The sequence below is a fragment of the Oenanthe melanoleuca genome, chromosome 21, assembly GCF_029582105.1.
Source record: "Oenanthe melanoleuca isolate GR-GAL-2019-014 chromosome 21, OMel1.0, whole genome shotgun sequence".
In the NCBI taxonomy this organism is placed as follows: domain Eukaryota; kingdom Metazoa; phylum Chordata; class Aves; order Passeriformes; family Muscicapidae; genus Oenanthe; species Oenanthe melanoleuca.
In genome coordinates, this window is record NC_079354.1 from 2,481,384 (window position 1) to 2,498,410 (window position 17,027).

General features: G+C 47.2%; 2 protein-coding genes across 4 annotated transcripts; one reads left to right on the forward strand and one right to left on the reverse strand.

Moving 5' to 3' along the window:
* Positions 1 to 6,943: 6,943 nt before the first annotated feature.
* Positions 6,944 to 12,518, reverse strand: LOC130261578 (F-box only protein 2-like). 3 transcript variants are annotated; one of them, XM_056507931.1, is made up of 6 exons: positions 12,367 to 12,518; positions 10,683 to 10,952; positions 9,481 to 9,607; positions 9,289 to 9,384; positions 8,816 to 8,951; positions 6,944 to 8,424 (listed from the first exon to the last, which is right to left on the reverse strand). In XM_056507931.1, exons 2-6 carry the CDS (start codon positions 10,924 to 10,926, stop codon positions 8,290 to 8,292), a joined length of 738 nt encoding a protein of 245 aa, XP_056363906.1. In that variant the 5' UTR covers positions 10,927 to 10,952; positions 12,367 to 12,518; the 3' UTR covers positions 6,944 to 8,289. The 3 variants fall into 3 exon arrangements, with proteins under 3 accessions (XP_056363906.1, XP_056363908.1, XP_056363907.1); XM_056507932.1 differs by having other exon boundaries at positions 6,950 to 8,424; positions 12,298 to 12,491; XM_056507933.1 differs by having other exon boundaries at positions 10,683 to 12,518.
* Positions 12,519 to 12,624: 106 nt separating this feature from the next.
* Positions 12,625 to 16,560, forward strand: LOC130261577 (F-box only protein 6-like). The gene is made up of 6 exons (XM_056507930.1): positions 12,625 to 12,700; positions 12,825 to 13,138; positions 13,745 to 13,871; positions 14,549 to 14,644; positions 14,976 to 15,111; positions 15,800 to 16,560. The coding sequence occupies exons 1-6, from the start codon at positions 12,687 to 12,689 to the stop codon at positions 15,944 to 15,946; spliced, it is 834 nt and encodes a 277-aa protein (XP_056363905.1). The 5' UTR covers positions 12,625 to 12,686; the 3' UTR covers positions 15,947 to 16,560.
* Positions 16,561 to 17,027: the final 467 nt, after the last annotated feature.

The window sequence follows — 17,027 nt, forward strand, 5'->3', positions numbered from 1 at the left end:
GGCTGGAGCATCTCCCAGTGGGATGATGGAATTTTATCAGTCATGCCCTGGGACTCACTGGCCATTAACAGGAGATATCTCCTGGAGGGAGGATGGGCTGTGGGAAGATAAAGATGATTGCCCAGCTGGTTTAAAGATGGCCCATGAGCAGATAATGTGTGCCAGGAGATCAGGGGCACTGCCCCACCCGGCTGCAGCAGGTGGGGACAGAATTCACATTTCTGGTCACATCCTGTATTGCACCCAACACAGACACAAGCAGGAGTGCTTTCATATTTATCTCAGTGATTTTGCTCAGTGAGTCATCCCACTGCTGGGTGCCTTGCATCTGATGTGGTCCCTGAAGGCACAGTGGGAATCACGGGCTGGAGCTGTGCTCTCTGCTCTGCCCAGCCCACTGATAGTGGGTGACTGGGGGACACGAGCATCTGACAGGGGTAATTGGGAATGCTGCCTGATTTCTTAAAAAGTGCCTAGAAACCAAACTGAATATTGCTGAACTTCACCAAGTCTGCAGTGCAGAACTTGCTGCACAGGGAAAAGCACTTTTTGTTTTTACTATTTTCTGCTTTTTTTTTTTTTCTTTCTTACAAGAAATAACTCACTTTTCAGCTGTTGGAAAAAGTAGTAATTGATCTAGAGCTTTGCAGTTTGCCTTCCGGAATGGTTTTATTCATGATGTAGGAATAAAATTCTGTTAGGTCAAATACACAGCAATAAATACAAGAAGCACATTAACTTTAATATATTGGATTATTCCACTTGGTGGTGATGGGGAAAAAAACAAGATTTAATTCCCCTGGCAATGCAGGCAAAGAAAATCGCTTTCCCTGCCCATGTTTTTTTTTCTGTTAAGTCATTTTTGTCTGTCAATGCTGGTGCTGCAGGCTTTGGCAGGGTTTAATTTTACTTTTATTTTTTTAACCTGGTGTAAAAGTAAGGAGTATTTTCTCCAAGTAAATTGTTCAAAAATTCTCTCAATGCTTTTCATTTCTAGCTATTGTCCTCACGTCTCATAGTCAGTCCTTGTGCTGAGTCTTCCCTCATTTTTCTGGGAGAGCAGTGACATTAGAAACTTTTCCCACAATCCTTGACTTTTCACAGATTTCTGTTTTATATTGGAAAAATGACAGATGAGAAGAGGCAGGAATTACTCCCTTGCTTGTCATCATGGCAGACAGGTAGAAGATGGCTCTGCTATGGACCAGGCAAATAGCAGAAAGACTGCAACAGGGATCTTGTCTGGTGTGATGGAGGACTCTAACAAAGGGTTTGCAAGGGTGAAGCTTTTCTAGCCAGAAAGCTTTGATAAAAGGCTGGATGAATCTGTGTCAGGAGAGATGTACAGGTGGGAAGGGATCTGAGACAGAAGAAGGGACTTGGGGCAGGCAGGCTTGGGCTATATGGTTGGAAGTGTGTGTTGGCTCCAAAGCATCTCTCTCCTGTGTGCAAGTTGGCAGGAGAGACTGGGGAAAAGCAAGGTAGGAGTGTCTGTGTGGGTAACTGAGTGCTTGCAGTGTTTTTATGTGCCCAGGCAGAGTTATCAATAAGCTGGCCTCCTGCACCAGCACACAGACTCTGTCTGATTGTATTTGTCTGAGAGAAGAAAGACTTCACAATAATCTTGCTGACAATTAATTGGCTTTCGTTCAGCAAGAGTGAACAAGATCTCATCTTAATCTGTTTCATTATTTCGCCTTGTATAGCACAGTCAACACAAGATTAGGTTTAATTTTCAAACAAAATGCTAAGTCATTATTCATATCTGGATCAGGATTTTATCTGCTTCATTTTGCAGTGCTTTGTGTGTCAATATTCACAAGAGGAGCTGCACCATGTGTGGTGAGGTAGAAATAGCACTGCTTGACTTCAGGACCTTCTGCAAGGATTGCAAGTAGCAGAGCTCTGATACCATCCTTTCTCTACCCTCAGCTCTTCAGAAAAGCTTCGTGTGCTCAGGGAAACTCGGATATAAATATCCCACTGCATTTCAGTGTCTCTGAACATTGTACATCTGAAATGCTCTGTGGGAAGCATGTCTCTGCCAAGGCTCCCTCCCCTCCCTGTCAGTGCCCTGCCCCTGCTCCTGCTGCAGTGAGATGTTTCCCCACCATCCATCAGCCCAACGAGCTCTCTTATGGCTTTATTGCAGCCTCTCTGGGAGCACTGACTGCACTGTGGTTAATGGGTCTGCACAGATACCAGCTCCAGATGAGTTGTTCTGAGTGCCTGCAGGGGAGGTCAGCCAAGGGCATGTGTGATGTATCTGGGACTGCTGCCTGCCTGGGGAGGGCTGCAGAGCTCTGCATGCAGAGAGTGAGTGCCTGGGCATGGAGCACTGGGAGACACAGACTGCTGCTGCTCTGGGTGAGCCTCTTCTGAGTCCTGGGGGCTGCATTAAGGTTTGAAAATGCTCTGCAAGGAAAGGCATGCTACTAATTGGAGTGATACTTCAACACTCTAGGATAGTGTTGAGCAAATTGTGCTTCCACTTGAATTTGAAAGGCCTTAGTCTATGTTCAGGCAGCTTTCACTGCTCTGATTACTCATTGCAGTTTAAAAGGCTGTCTGCACCCAACAGAGGTGTGTTGTGTCTGCTGCCCAAGAGGCAACAATCCTTCCAAAATGTGGAAAGTGGTGTCCCAGATGGCAGGGATAAGCATTATGGTCTGTGCAGCAAAGGCTGCACTGCAGACCACGTCAGCAGGCACTGCAAGAGGAGAAGAAAACATTCATTCGAGCCCAAGCTGCAGCCAGAAAAAACGAGGTGCAGGGCTCAGCAGCAGCCCCAAACCGCAGCATTCAGAGCAGTACAATGGCTCTGAATTACAGTTACATCTCTTGGCGTGGGGAGAGCCGGACAGCGAGCGGCTCCTGCCTGCAGCCCGAGTGCCCTCTGCTGTCACCGCCCGGCCACCAGGCCTGACAGTGACACGGCCCCAGCTGGGCCTGGCTTCTCTGAAGGGACATCCCTTCCTCCAGTGCCAGCCTTGACCATGAATATGTTGTTTTGGTTGTTTGTTGTGAGAAACCGCTTCTCACTTTAAAATTTTAAAGTTTTATTAGACCTTAACAAACACAACAAAGGACTGAATGAACAGTGCTGGGAGCGCGGCCTGCTGCCAGAGGCTCATCCACAAAATGGCTGCTCTGCCTTTTATACCCTGGTGTTGTATCAGCCAACCCTGGCCCCTCCCAAAATCTGTCAGTCAAATTTTCTTTGTCATCCATTGGTGGAAGCTGCTTTCTTGCAATTTGATTGGAGGCCAGGTGTTGTCATGCCACGCCCCCCAGCAACAGGCCTGCCCTCTTCCAGCTGCCCCACACAAGGGGTTGCAATGCAGGATGTGACCAAAAGTATCCATTCTATCACCATCTTTTAAAACCAGGTGAGGCAGTTTTCTTCAGCTTGTCCCCGATCCATCCTCCCTCCAGGAGATATCTCCTGTTAATGGCCATTGAGTCCCAGGGCATGACTGACAAAATTCCATCATCCCACTGGGAGATGCTCCAGCCAGGAGGAGGAGCCAAACATTTCCTACCCAGATAAAAACTGAGATTTGGAACATCAGAGCAGCCTTTTTTCACTGGATTCCTAGAGGAAAACCAGACCTTTCTACGTCATCCCTGGACCTTCAGAGGAAACTGCACCTTCTCCAGGAGCACTGCTCCAGCTGAACCACACCTGCCACTGCAGGGTTTGGTTTTTTGGTAATACTATATTTCTATTTTAATTTTCCTAGTAAAGAACTGTTATTCCTATTCCCATATCTTTGCCTGAGAGCCCCTTAATTTCAAAATTATAGTAATTTGGAGGGAGGGGGTTTACATTTTCCATTTCAAGAGAAGCTCCTGCCTCTCTTAGCAGACACGTATCCTTCAAACCAAGACAAAGGGGCACAGGTAGCCCCCCTCTCTCCACATGTCCCTGACAACCCTGACAACCGAGGCTGTCTGGTGGCAACAATACAGAGCGGGGGGGAGAGGGGACTATGGGAAGAACAGGTGTCCAAACTACACTAACATAACCACACATCAACAAAGCTTCTCATAATGTACACACAATATTCATCCCTTAATTGTGAGAGCCAATCATCAAATTACCCATCTATAATATCTGTGAAGCTTTGCTTTACACACAGGCTGCTGTGTCATAAATAACATGTAACACGTAACGTGTAACACCAAGGTTGTGAGTTCCCCCTGTATGGCCATTTACCTAGGAGCTGGACTCAGTGACCATTTTGGGTCCCTTCCGACTCAGAACAATCTGTCAATCTGTTAATCTCTGCTGCAGCTTTCAGGTGAATTTCTCTGCTGCAGTAGTTGATGCTCTGCTATCCTGTCTTTCAGGAAGTGCCATTCCCAGCCTCTCTAAGCTGATTTAGAAGGAATCAAGTTCTTAAACTACCCTCCCTTTTACAACTGACTAGAACAGCTGGGCTGTAAGCAACAGGGAATTGTTAGATAGATTACTTTTATTTTCTCCCCCAAATGTCCCATCCCCAGTCTTGAATTGCCTAGTGGGGGAGAAAACTCCTCAATCTGTCCACAACCCCCCAGGTGGGTAATAATAGATGCTTCATATAGAAAAATTCAATTAGACTTGACAGGAGATGTATGATAGTGGTTCTTGCCAGGACCCCATATTGCTCTGTTCTGTTCCTCTGCAAGAGACTTGCTGTAGAAGTTAATATGAAAAAATCAACCAGCCAACCAACCAACCAAAAAGCAAAACACAACAAAACCAAAAAACCAACCAACCAACCAACCAACCAACCAACCCACCAACCAACCAACCAAAAAACCAAAACCAGCACAAAAAAACCCCACCAAAACCACCAACAACAACAAAACAAACAAAACCCTAAAAACCCCACGGAGGGAAAAAAAAAACCAAAACAGGGAACAAACTAACAAACTCCTTTTAACTATAATGGCATTTATATCCAAGATTAACTGTTGTGGGCTTTGTAGAAAAGAAAATTGCAGTGGTATTGTGTACAACTGCAGGCACCAAGTAGAGTCAGCTACCCAGGACATCAGGTGCCAGCTGGTAAGAGCAGGACAGGCTTGTTGTTCTGTACTAGAGTTTCTCTTGGTGCCTCTGAGTATTAAACCAGCTGGGGTAAGAGGTGTTCATGTGGTGTCTTGGCAAAGAGTGAAAGGTTCCTGTCTTAAACCCTCCAGTCCCATCATCCACCTGCTCCATCCCACTGTGGGTGTTTGGAGAACACTTCTGTGTTCAGTGTAGCTCAGCACTGCTGGGGTGCCTTGTGGGCATGATGTGCAAAGGAACATGAGCCCTTTCTGCAGCTCTTGTTGCCATGATCAGGACTGGGAGGGGACCCTTTTATGTCGTTCTGGCTTTTTGGTATTTTTTTTTTTTTTCTTTCTTCATCATGAATGTTTCAGCAAGACTCAGCCTTTGTGTTTTAATGCTCAGATTTCTAAATACTCTGAGTGCAGGGGATGCAAATATCTGATATAAATCACCTGGGCAGACCTCTATATGTCTGTACAGCACATCTGCATTGATCACTACTGTTCCCAGAAGCTACTGTGTAGTGTCACAGAGCTGCTTCCTGGTGCTGGCACAGCAGAAAGCAGAAGGAAGTTGCATTGAAGTGGTGGATGACAGAGCCCTGCAGCAGCTGGCAGATTTAATATATGTAAGGCCTTTTGCCACAGTTATATTTAGTTTCTGTAATCCTATAAAATTGCATTGTCTCAATTTCCATGAAATCTGTAAGGTGTGAAAAGCCATTACCCTCCTGCACTCCGTTTGTCTCTGACAGGTGAATTGACATCACCTTGGAATTGGGTGTACAGGGATGATGCAGTGTGTTCAGACTGAGTGTTTGATCAAAATTCAAAAGGCATCTGGAACAAAATATTTATAATGTGAGCAATACTTTTTTTTACCCCATGTACCCAGACACTCAGTTGCTTTTGGAAGTCTAGGACTGACATGGCTAAATGTGAGTAGTAATTGCTCCCCTGAGGGCAGCAGTAGCTTTTGTGAGCAGCTCTATGAGCTGTTCTCTGCACTGAGGCTGTAGGCACTGAGTGTCTGGGAAAACACCTCTTGGAGGGAAGCAGGAAGGTCAGGACAAGTTTTGCAGGTTGCCCTGACAGCCAATGTGAACATGGGGGTGCTGCATAAAGAGGGAGAGCCAGGAGAAAAGGCTCCAGGCAGCTGTGTTCACTGTAACAGAGCTGCTGGGGAGCCTGTGTGTGTTCAGTGTTCAGCCTAGATAAACCCAAAGTTGGATCGTGGTCCTACTTCATATGTACAATATCTGAAGGCTTAATCCTGACTGTAAGGTTTATCCTGACTGTAAGATGGTGACTTGGGAGAGGTTCAGTTTAACAATTGCATTGAGGTGTGTAATATTGCTCCCCTCACTCTGCTGATTCCTTAGGGACAAATGGAGGGATTATTTCTTCTGTGGGGCAGGGAGTTGGCAGTGAGTTAAATATTAACTAACAGCTGCATTAAAGGCTGAGGGTGGGTAAAGCAGCAGAGCATGACAATGTCTGCAGGGGTAAGGGAAGGGAAACAAATTCTGAACCGATTCTGGTGCCTCCTGGGTCAGAACTGAGGTTGAACTCAAAGTAGAGCTAGTGACAAATGACCTGGAGCATGTACAGCAGGGCTGGACTCTGTAGAAGCCTTCCTGTACTTCTCTATGCCTTGAATGAATTCCCACCATATTTGAAATGCACTTCTGCTTGCTGTTACACTGCAGACCCATTGCACATTAAGTGTTTCCCGTGGGTCCAGGGGGTTGGGAACAGAGCATGTTCCTCTTTCAGGGACACTCATGGTATGACAGTGCAGTGACTCCTGATTTTGGAGAGAACTGCCTGACACACTCCACACTGTCAGAAGATGGATGCTTGAGCACAGGGGACAAATACCCAGTACACAAGAGGAAATCCACACGAAATTGTGTCACTTTATTATGTTTGCCTCTGGTGGGTGTGGCACCCAGGTGCAGCTGAGCAGGAAGCCTGAGGAAGTAGCATGCACAGTGGCCAGGTGGGAAGCTCCTTCCTTTGGCTGCAGGCAGTAGCTGTCACTGCATGGGTAAGGGGGCACTTAAATGGCAGCCCAGGGAAGGAAGGCAGACAGAGGGACACAAAAATATAAATACTTTCTTTAGGCAACACCAGCTCTGTTAGGGGATGCTCTTCTGAGTGGAAGAACTAGCAGGGACAGTCTTGGTTCAGGGAAGCTTAGGGGTCTGTTCAGGATGGGGCTCACAGCCCTGAGTGATGTCAAGAAGCACAAGTGGGAGACTGAAGTGCTGTCTTGTCAGCAAGCACATGGCAGAGGCAGATGTGTACTTGTTGCAGACAAGTCAGTAGAGGTGGAGCAAGGTCAGCAGCTTTCTGTGTCCTGCTAGCAGAATCACAGTGGTGATGCTTGTTATATGAAGCACACAGAGGCCAGGAAGGGTTACATGAGTTTTTCATTTATTCCTGGATCCTAGCCCAAATTTTTTCCCAACTCATTTCCTAAAGTTGTTTTCATCCCTCTCTCCCCCAGCAATTAATCCGAGATGCCATCTCTCTGAGGGAGACAAATGAAGCCCCAGGGTTGGACACCAGACAGATTTCTCTTCCCAACACTTTCCTTGATAAACAGATGCTGGGAACAGTGTAAGAGAAAAGGATTCAATCTCTCTTGCTTTGCATTATCACTAAAAATTTACCTAATAGCATTGACAGCCAAGCTAGAGCCCCTCTGTGGTAAACAATGTTACCTGTTTATAAATGGGAGAACCCAAGGTTCTCACTGCAGATCATGGAAACAGCTGGGGACAGGGCTCTGGGTTTCCCTGGTATGTTTTGAGACACAGGCTCTGTGGTTTTCTTTATTCTTTTCTTTGCACTCCGACTTCCAGAAAATATACTTAAAGTATCCCTTCAAGTTAAGGAGTGCCCAAGCCAGGGAAGCAGGCAGGAGAGATACCTGATAAAGGATTAGAGACTTAAGAGGGGAGATCTGCAGGATTTTTAGGTGATCTCCTGTATGATGGAGAACATCAGTGCAAGTGGTGAGGCTGAGTCATGTGGTGCATTCACAAATTCATTCACATTCTTTGCATAGATCCTCTTGAAGAAGGCTGGGTGGTGGCTCCTGGCACCTTGCAGGCATGTTCCTATGCAGACAGGCCATATGCTCTATAGCCAGAGGCAGCACCATGCAGAAACCATCCAAAGGCTCGGGGATGCCCTGAGGGAAGTCAGCTCCAGCATGCAGATCCTGGGTAAGCACAGCTATGGCTCCACTGTCACACTGCTGTTGGTGACACGGACACCATACCAGCCCTTCCAGAACAGCGTGTCCTGCCCACCGTGTTCAAAGCGCACAAAACGGACCCCAGGACCATAGCTGGAAAAGGTGTGGCAGATCTTTGGGACAAGAGACAAAATAGTTGTTAGTAAGTGCAAACCACCACAAGCTACCATTGTTCAGTGCACACAGCCCCAGCCCCGCTGGCCACAGTCAGACCTGGGTAACAGTGGGGACATTTACAGAGGGAGAAGTATGATCCCATTGTTCTGAAGCCACTTAATCACTCCCAGTTGGACATCTCCTTCCCCTTACATCTGCTAGTGGTGACTCAGCAGGCTTCCAAGTGTCTTGTAAAGCAGCCTCCCTTTTCCTTTTTCAATCATAGGGCCATGGCTCCAGAGAACACCTGACAGAGCCTTCTCCTCCCACTGGAGAATTCTTCTGTTAAAAATATTCCTGATTCATGTGGGTTGGGTGTCACCTGCTGAGCCCATACCTGTAACTCACCTCAGTCCAGCTGGCATCATTATCCTGTGGGATGGTGACAGTCTCACTTTTGTACTCAGCCAGCACATCCTCATTCTCAGAGAGCAGCTTCACACACAGCTCATAGAGGCAGCCAGCATCTCTGCGTCCTGCATACCTGCAGGGAGATCCAGGCTGTTGGCATTACCTGCAAGAGCTCTGCAAAGGCTCCACCACATTCACCAAGTTACTGCAGCCTTGGTTTGAGATGGAAATGTGCAATGGTTCTTAGCCCAGCCCACCACCTCCTCTCATTCACCACAGGAGCCCAAGCTTTGGAGCTCATGTGCTCCAGCAGTTTAAAGCCTGTGGGAGCTGCCTGTGAGCCCTGTCCCACATCCAGGATCCTGGCAGCTGAGGTTTTAAGGCCCAATATATATGAGGTCTATGCCTTCCCTGCTCTTCCTTATCTTTCTTAACCCACTGCCTGTCTCAGAGCCTGACTTAATACTTACCAGTCTCTTACCATGATTTTAGGCTGGGTTGTATCCATCAGCTCTTCCCAGTAGCCCTCAGCCCTGAGGTCAATGACCTGAGCCTTTCGACACCACCTGAAACACAGGATGCTAATTGGTATCACAGTCTTTCCTGGGACTGCAGTAACCAAAAATGCCCCTTTCCTGAATAAGAGAAGAGAGCAGCCTTACTCATAAGATGTAACAAAGTATTTATGGACTTCTTCACTAGGAAATTCTTTTCCAAAGTCCCCTGGGAGCTCTTCAATTTTCCAGCCATCACCTCCATTCTCTACCTCTCCCCAGTGCTCCAAGTCTTCTGCAAATGGCAGAAAAGAGACTTGGATGAGTCCTGTGGATGTGGGGAACTTGACCATCTCCTACTGGAACCTTCCTCTGGCTTGTGAAAGTTTGATATTAAGACACAGCACTGATTTTGTACATGGACTATGGATATGTTTGTTAACTAGAGATCAGGCAAAAACCTTTAGTCTGAGTGAGCCTAATCACACCAAACTTTAACATTCCCCAGCAAAGTGGCTGTGTATGTGTGGGTTTAAGAAAATACTCCAGGGAAAAGATTTAGGTATTCTAAACATTGTGTCAGCATTTCCAGTGTCACAGCACACAAAGACTCTGGGGACAGATGCTAATTGCTTTATTTCTAAGTTTTCTAAAGCACTAAGTGGCATTTCCTGAAGCAGTAAGACCTTGAGCATTGGGGAAACCTGCATGTTGGAAAAGCTTGCAGAAGGTCATCTGTAAACAAAAATGGGGAAGCTGTGCTGACACTGCTTTGGTCTATGATTGAAATTGTTGGTGCTTGGGTTGTGAGGCTTGGTTGCTGCTGCTTATTGCTAAGCAGATTGTAGCTCTGGCAAGTGAAGTTCATAGACTGAGAATAATGGCACACGGGATGTGTGCCCAGTCTCTAAAATGGGCTGTGGTGAGGAAGGTAAAAACATCATTGGCCTGAGCTGCTCCAAGGAAAGAAGCCTGAAGGGCTTGGTGAGCTGAGGGCAAACTTGCCCCTGAGCTGGGAAAAGCTTCATCTCTCCTTCATGGCTTGGCAAGAAGCAATACAGAAACAAATGTCATGGCCATGTGTTAGATGGTTTCTGCAAAGGACATCTTTGTGTCTCAAACATGATTTAGATCCTTGCAGAGGTTATATAAAGTTAATATAATGTAAAGCCCTTTGCAAAGGCTGATTATCAAAGGCCTTTGTGCTCATTAAAGGATTTGGCTGCACAGATTGAGTGACTTGACTCTTGGGCAGGGAGAAAATTTTGTAACATTACAACAGCTAAGATCTATTTTCAAAGACTAGAGATATGCAATTCTCAGTGACTGGTCATCTCTGACGCCTTGAGGCTTGTTGTGATGTCTCTCACCTTCACCACATGGGTTTTTGATGAGATTCTTCCTTTTCTTACTCAGGAAGTAGAAGTTTTGCCAGTCCTCTGCATCTGAGTCTGCTCTGGTGAGGCCTTCCTGCTGACACTTCAGGATCCAAAGTGCAGCTCCATCAACCAGGTTCTTCCAGTGGCAGCAGACCAGGCGGCACACGAGCACCAGCTCCACCGCAGGTATGGAGGCCAGGATTCGGATCAGGACTGCTTCAGGGAGGGACTCCATCCCTGGGGCAGGCTGGCCACAACTGCCTGACAGATGGTGGAAAGGAGTGGTGAGAGTTTCCCACCCTCAGCAATGTCAGACATGGATGCAGTAGAAAAAAGGGAAAATAAATATGCTAGCTGAAGGCATGATTTTGCTTCCTAGCCCCAAGGTCTCCTGTTTGTTATTAAGTTAATATCCTGAAGCAGATTCCTATATTTATATTTCAAAAGCCCTGAATTAAATCTGCCCACAAAATGTGTGTATTTGACAACTGCAATTGTGGGCAGTTTGTTCATTTTCCAGGCTGGAATCAGTCCTTCCAAAATCTCTGCTGCTGCAAAAATCAGCTTCTTAGTAATGGTTTCCTCTGCAGAGGGAGGCACATGGGTGTTTGTTGTGCCTTTAAGAACATCCCTGATAACAAATGCTGCAAAGCAGTACTCAAATATCAGTGCCAAGCATCTTGCCAGCCACCTCTGCAGTGGTTCATTCTCTATCTGACAGGCTTTCCCTCAGAGTGCTGGCATTTAATTGCCTTAGTCAGAAGTCTGTATAAAGTAAAGGCCTGAGCATAACTGAAAATAATTCAGCTGATGCTCTCAAATATTCTATTGCCTATGGCCTCATAGCTGGAGGAATTAAGTTAGAAGTGTTTGCTCTAACTCCATGTGCTAATTCTGAACTCCAAAAGCTCTCTGCTGCCCTAAGTTCCAGGTGCAGGTGCTGCAGGACTATAGAAAGATGAGAGTGCAGATGCAGAGCCCACGTCATCCCTGAGGGATGCATTGTGACACTGCTTTTTTTGTCAGCTGAGTCCTGGTGCTTGGAAGCTGCTGAGATTCCAGCAAACTGCAATGGATGCAGCCAAACTCCTCAGGGACTTATTTAGCCTGGGAGAGCACTAAGAACAGAGATTAAATACCCTGGCATGCAACTTAACTGAATACAGTAGTGCCAAACCTGGCAAGGAAGGGAAAAAATTGGGAGTGACTGTTGTAACAGCATCCTAAATCTAGGTGTTCAGATGTGTCCTCTATCTGCACTGCACCCAGCAAGGGCAACCCGTAATTTAAAATTCCCTGGCTATTATAGAGACAGAATTAGTGATTTCCCATTCTCCCCACACTTCAGCTCAACCACAGTCCCGAAGGCTAAAACGTAATTTTTAAAAAGTAGGCGGGAGGGATCATGCTGGTACAGGAATTTCGGAAGCCTCTCCTGCTGCCTGCCCGCTGATGGAGCAGTTAGCCAGGCTTCCTCCCGCACTCGGGAGAGGGACGGAGGTACCTTGCATTACGTTTCCTTTCCTTTCCCCCCCGGTTAAGCATCCAAGCTGTGATCAGCTCTGCAGCACGGACATGCTCCATCCCGGCAGCGCGCGTCCCTTACCGCGCTCGGAGCACACGCGTGTCCCTCCTCCCTCCGCAGCGACTCGGGGGAGGCACCGAGCGCTCTTACCTGAGCCGCTTCTGCCCCGACCAAGGTCCGCGTGTGTGGGAAGAGTGGCCCGGGCTTTGGCGATAAAGGAGTGCGGTCCCGTCCCAGCCCAGCCCAGCCCTCACCGCCCAAACCCGGCCCACCTCAGCCTGGCCCGGCCCACACCGCCCCGCCCCGGCCCGGCCCAGCCCAGCGCCCCGGCCCGGCCCAGCCCAGCCCAGCCCAGCCCACACCGCCCCGGCCCAGCCCACCCGGCCCGGCTCGTACCGCCCCAGCCCGGCCCGGCCCGCCCCGCCCCGCGGAAGGGCCGCGGCCCCGCACATCCGTGTCCGGAGGCGCCGATGGGCGGGGCCAGGTGCGGCCGGGGCCGGGACTGGGGCTGGGGCTGGCGCTGGCGCTGGGGCCGGGCCGGGCGGGCAGCGGGCCTGGGGCTGTCCGGGCTCTGTTCCTAACTAGGATCCTCCCTTTGCTTCCAGCAGCTCGGCCCGTGGCGGCGGGGATTCCCCCCCGCGCTCCTGCGGCCCGCGCTCTGCCATGACAACCATCGGCGAGCTGCCCGAGGACGTGCTGGTGGAGCTGCTGTCGCTGCTGCCCGCCCGGGAGCTGCTCCGCTCCTGCCGCCTGGTGTGCTCGCAGTGGCGCTACGTGGTGGACCTGACCACCCTGTGGAAGCGCAAGTGCCAGCGCGACGGCTTCTATCGCCACAGCTTGGACAGAAGCGTCTCTGATTGGAGGACCTTCTATATCCTCTGCCACATGAAGAAAAACTTAATCAAAAACCCTTGTGCTGAAGGTTTGTTTCATTATTTATAAGAAAGGACTAGGAGAGCAGTCAGAATGAGTCAGTTCCTGCGTGTCTCAACTATTGCTGGTGCTGTGGGACTGGGTGTAGCTCTGCTAGGTCAGATTCACAGCTCAACTCCTACAATAAAACTGTGTAGGTAGGTGTGTATGTATTTACCAATACTTTGTGATTTTAGCCAGAAAAATCTGGAATCATAAGGCCCCATATAGCAGGCAGTGACCATTAATTTACTCTGCAAGTACAATGTGGTAGTGAAATGATCAGGTATTGGGATTAAACATTTGGGCAGCTGGAGAACTTCTGTTACCAAAGACTTGACTAATATGACTACAGTAATCCTACTTTATTGCTGGTTATGATTTTCTGATGAGGTCAGAATCTGCTACCTGCTGTCCTAGATGCTGACAACCACATTAAAGGTAATGGCAGCATAATGACAGGAGTCACTTACAGCTTTAGGAAAAAGACAGTGGATCTGAAAACACCAAGTAGCTTAGTAGCTTCCTAGAATTCTCCTATTGCTAATTTTAACAAAAGCTGAGATCCTGCTGGTAGCTGAAGTGAGGTCCTAACCTTGGACACCTGTGTTTCTAGAGAATTTCCAGCACTGGAAACTTGATATAAATGAAGGAGATAAATGGAAAATTGAGAATCTGCCTGGAGCTCATGGAAATCTTATGCCAGACGCCTCAGTACACAAATACTTTGTCACTTCATATGGGTAAGAACTGGATTCCAGTAATCTGGGACTGGGAAACCTGCTTCTTCCCATCTGTCTGGAAAGGCACCAGGGTTAGAAGGCTGGTGGCAGGTTACTGAACCTTAGATCACCTCTGGGAAAAGGAAGGAGCTTAATTAACCCTTTATGCCCGTTAATCTAAAGAGATGGGTACTGCTGGGAGAACTGGTCACAGCAGGTGCTGAATTTCTCTGCCTAGCAGGAACTTCAGTAATTTTTATAGTTAGGGTAATCCACATGGGATCCCTGCTTCTCCTCTCCCAAAGGTGGCAGGGAAAGGTTAAGGGTCTGGCAAACTTAATTGCACTTACATGACAAGGTTAAACCTTCAGGAGTGGTAGGTGTGTCACACTAATGACTTGTAGTAAAAGCTGTCACCAGAAGAGGATCAACAGCTTTTACAAGCACTAGGCACTGGTTTCCTGTTACCAATAGATAATTACAGAGACCTTCTTAATCCAGTTTGTAGCTATTCTTTTTCTCTTGGGGTGAAGCTAATTCATTTTCTTGTCAGGTTCTGGCTATGGATAAGGCAGTTTAGCCAGGTCAGATTTGAGGGCCTTCAGGATCTGGGTGGGTATTAAAGCTGTCAGGGAAAGGACAGCAAGAAGGAAAAGATGTGTTCTATGAACCTGTGAGTATTTCTATGTCTATTTCAGGCCATGCTTTAAGTCTCAACTCATTACTCTGAAGAAAGAAGGCTACTGGAATCAGCTGATGGATGAGAAACGGCCTGAAATTACAGTCAAGGACTGGTGAGTGGAAGCACTGAAAATTAGAATTTCTGGCATTGGTCTAGAGGAAAGCCAGGCTGCTGGAGCTTTTCATGCTATAAAATCAGTTCTTTACTCTTTGGGGGTTGTAGTTCTTGGGTAAAGAATAAGCTCAATCTACTCAGTAGTCTACAAGCTGGCAATCCTGTGAAGGGTGGGATAGCTGTTAAGTTCTAGAACTTCTCTATAGCTGTGGGGATGACACTCCTTTTCCTCTGCAGACAGGGATCCCCTTGGAGACTGCTTTTGAAAAATAAAGAGAACTGAATGCAGTAGGTACAGCCCTGCTCCTTGATTCCTCCTGCCTCTCCAGGTACGCTGCCAGGTTTGACTGCGGGTGCCGCTATGAGCTCACCGTGAGGCTGCTCTCCGAAGATTACATTGTCCTGGAGGAATTCCACCCTGAGCCAGTGGTCATTGAGCAGTGGAGTGATGCCAGGTGGAGAGAGGTAGGCAGCAGCCCTGGAGGCAGGAGCTTTACAGCAGTGTTATGACACTTTGTGTGTTGCAAGTCTTACTTGACCAAAAGTGCCAGTGACTTTCTCTGCTCTTCAGCCTCCTCTGCTCTATAGAGAAGGTGAGTCACTCCTTGCTATTGATAATGCTGAAGAACAAGCAGTGTCCTGAATGAGACAGGTGCTATTTTTAGGTGCCCAGCATTTTTACAGAGTATCTTGTAGGCTTCTGTGTTGTTTTAGTGCAGTCTTTTTAATTGTTTCTTGGTTTTATGTAAGATTCTGTCTAAATAATTAAATAACAAGAGCAGATTTCAGAGGGGATTTTGATAAAAAAACTGTTTTAAAACTACTGCATGGATAGCCAAGTATTGCAGATTTAACTTTTCTTAAACTGTTGCAGATGTTTAACTGATTTGATCTGCTGTACATTCTGCATTAGATGTTACTTTTACATGCACTCAGGAATCAAACTTAATGTTGGTTTAACTCAGGATTTTTGGGGAGAAGGCTGAGTGAGAAAGGCCAAAAACCCAAAAAATTGGGTATGGTGCACTTTCAATGAAAGCTATCTGGGCTCAGGAAGAGCTCACTGTAAGACACACACACTGTAGTTTTCTGAGCTTCTAGGTGAGCACTGGTTTATTTAGGCATATTAAGAGGAATTCTCTTTTCTGTCCAGATTTCTCACACCTTCCAGAATTACCCGGAAGGAGTTCGTTACATCTGGTTTCAGCACGGAGGCCAGGACACGCAGTTCTGGGCAGGATGGTATGGGATCCGTGTGACCAACAGCAGCATCACCATCGGGCCCCAGACATCTCTATGAGGCACAGTGTAAGGGTTTGCTTTCCTGAAGGACTGTCACCAAGGGGCCTCAGATGCACTATTTGCCTGTACTCTCTGGGTGTGTCCTAGCTTTGTCTTGCAGCTCTTGTTTGCAGCAGAACTTCTGCAGGCCCAGCCCTTTGGAAGGGCTTCTCTCTTCATCTTCCATCCTCTTCTACCATGGATGCTACTCCAATTACTGATGCCCTTCCAGAGAAAAACTGGGACAATTAAATATGAGATCTAATCTTTTCTAGTTAATGCATTCTTATGCTAACACACATAGTCTTAAAGACACTTTCTTGTTTATGGAACTTAAGAAAGATAAGGCTGAAATGTTTAATTTCAGATTACCAATGATATCTACAAGGACTCTGCCACAGATTGTTTTGTATGGTATTTTCTTTCCTGTTTCAGTTTTAAGATTCAGTTAATATTTATGATCTGCATCAGACCCTTCATAACATCAGGAGACTGTCACCCCTTGTTCCTAAGTGCTGTGTCACTGGCAGTCAATTCCTTATCCTTTCTCTAAATGTGTATGATCAATATAGTACCTGCCTTTCTATCCAAAACAGTCCCTTGGTGTTTGAATAAACAGGTAGAAAAAGAGGAGTTAAGGAGTCCCTTCAGGCAGCTGCCTGACAACACAAAGTGCCTTTTGATTGTGCTGGGCTTTTCCCCCAACACCTTTGGTTTGTACTGAGTAGTGTAGCTGTAAAATGTTAAAGCAGTGCCCAACCTTGATCTATAATGTTCCTACACTTGTTACTTGGCGGAAGCAGGAAGTGCTAGACAGGCTAGTGTACCAAATTCTCTGACAAACAAGCTCAGCTCACTATGACCTGTGTCTGCCACCCTTCTATACCCAGAACTAATGCTAAGGCCATGTTCCATCTCCTCTGACAGGTGTAGGATTAACAGTGCTTTCCTTGCCTATTCTCTGTTAGGAGTAGGATACTTGGCAGGTGTCCTTGCTGGGCAGACAAATTCCACATTGCTAATGCCACCTCTGAGTGAAAGGGGAGAGACCAAGGTTGCACAGCCTTTCGTAGGAATTGACAGAGTCCACATATGGGCCA

Excerpts from the sequence above, each read along its gene's own strand:
- LOC130261578 (XM_056507931.1), bottom strand. The coding sequence starts at position 10,926 with ATGGAGTCCCTCCCTGAAGCAGTCCTGATCCGAATCCTGGCCTCCATA. Across the intron at positions 8,952-9,288 it reads AAAATCATGGTAAGAGACTG|GTATGCAGGACGCAGAGATG; the intron begins GTAAGTATTAAG and ends ATCTCCCTGCAG. Across the intron at positions 8,425-8,815 it reads ATGATGCCAGCTGGACTGAG|ATCTGCCACACCTTTTCCAG; the intron begins GTGAGTTACAGG and ends CTTGTCCCAAAG.
- LOC130261577 (XM_056507930.1), top strand. Across the intron at positions 13,139-13,744 it reads CAAAAACCCTTGTGCTGAAG|AGAATTTCCAGCACTGGAAA; the intron begins GTTTGTTTCATT and ends CTGTGTTTCTAG. Across the intron at positions 14,645-14,975 it reads GAAATTACAGTCAAGGACTG|GTACGCTGCCAGGTTTGACT; the intron begins GTGAGTGGAAGC and ends CTGCCTCTCCAG.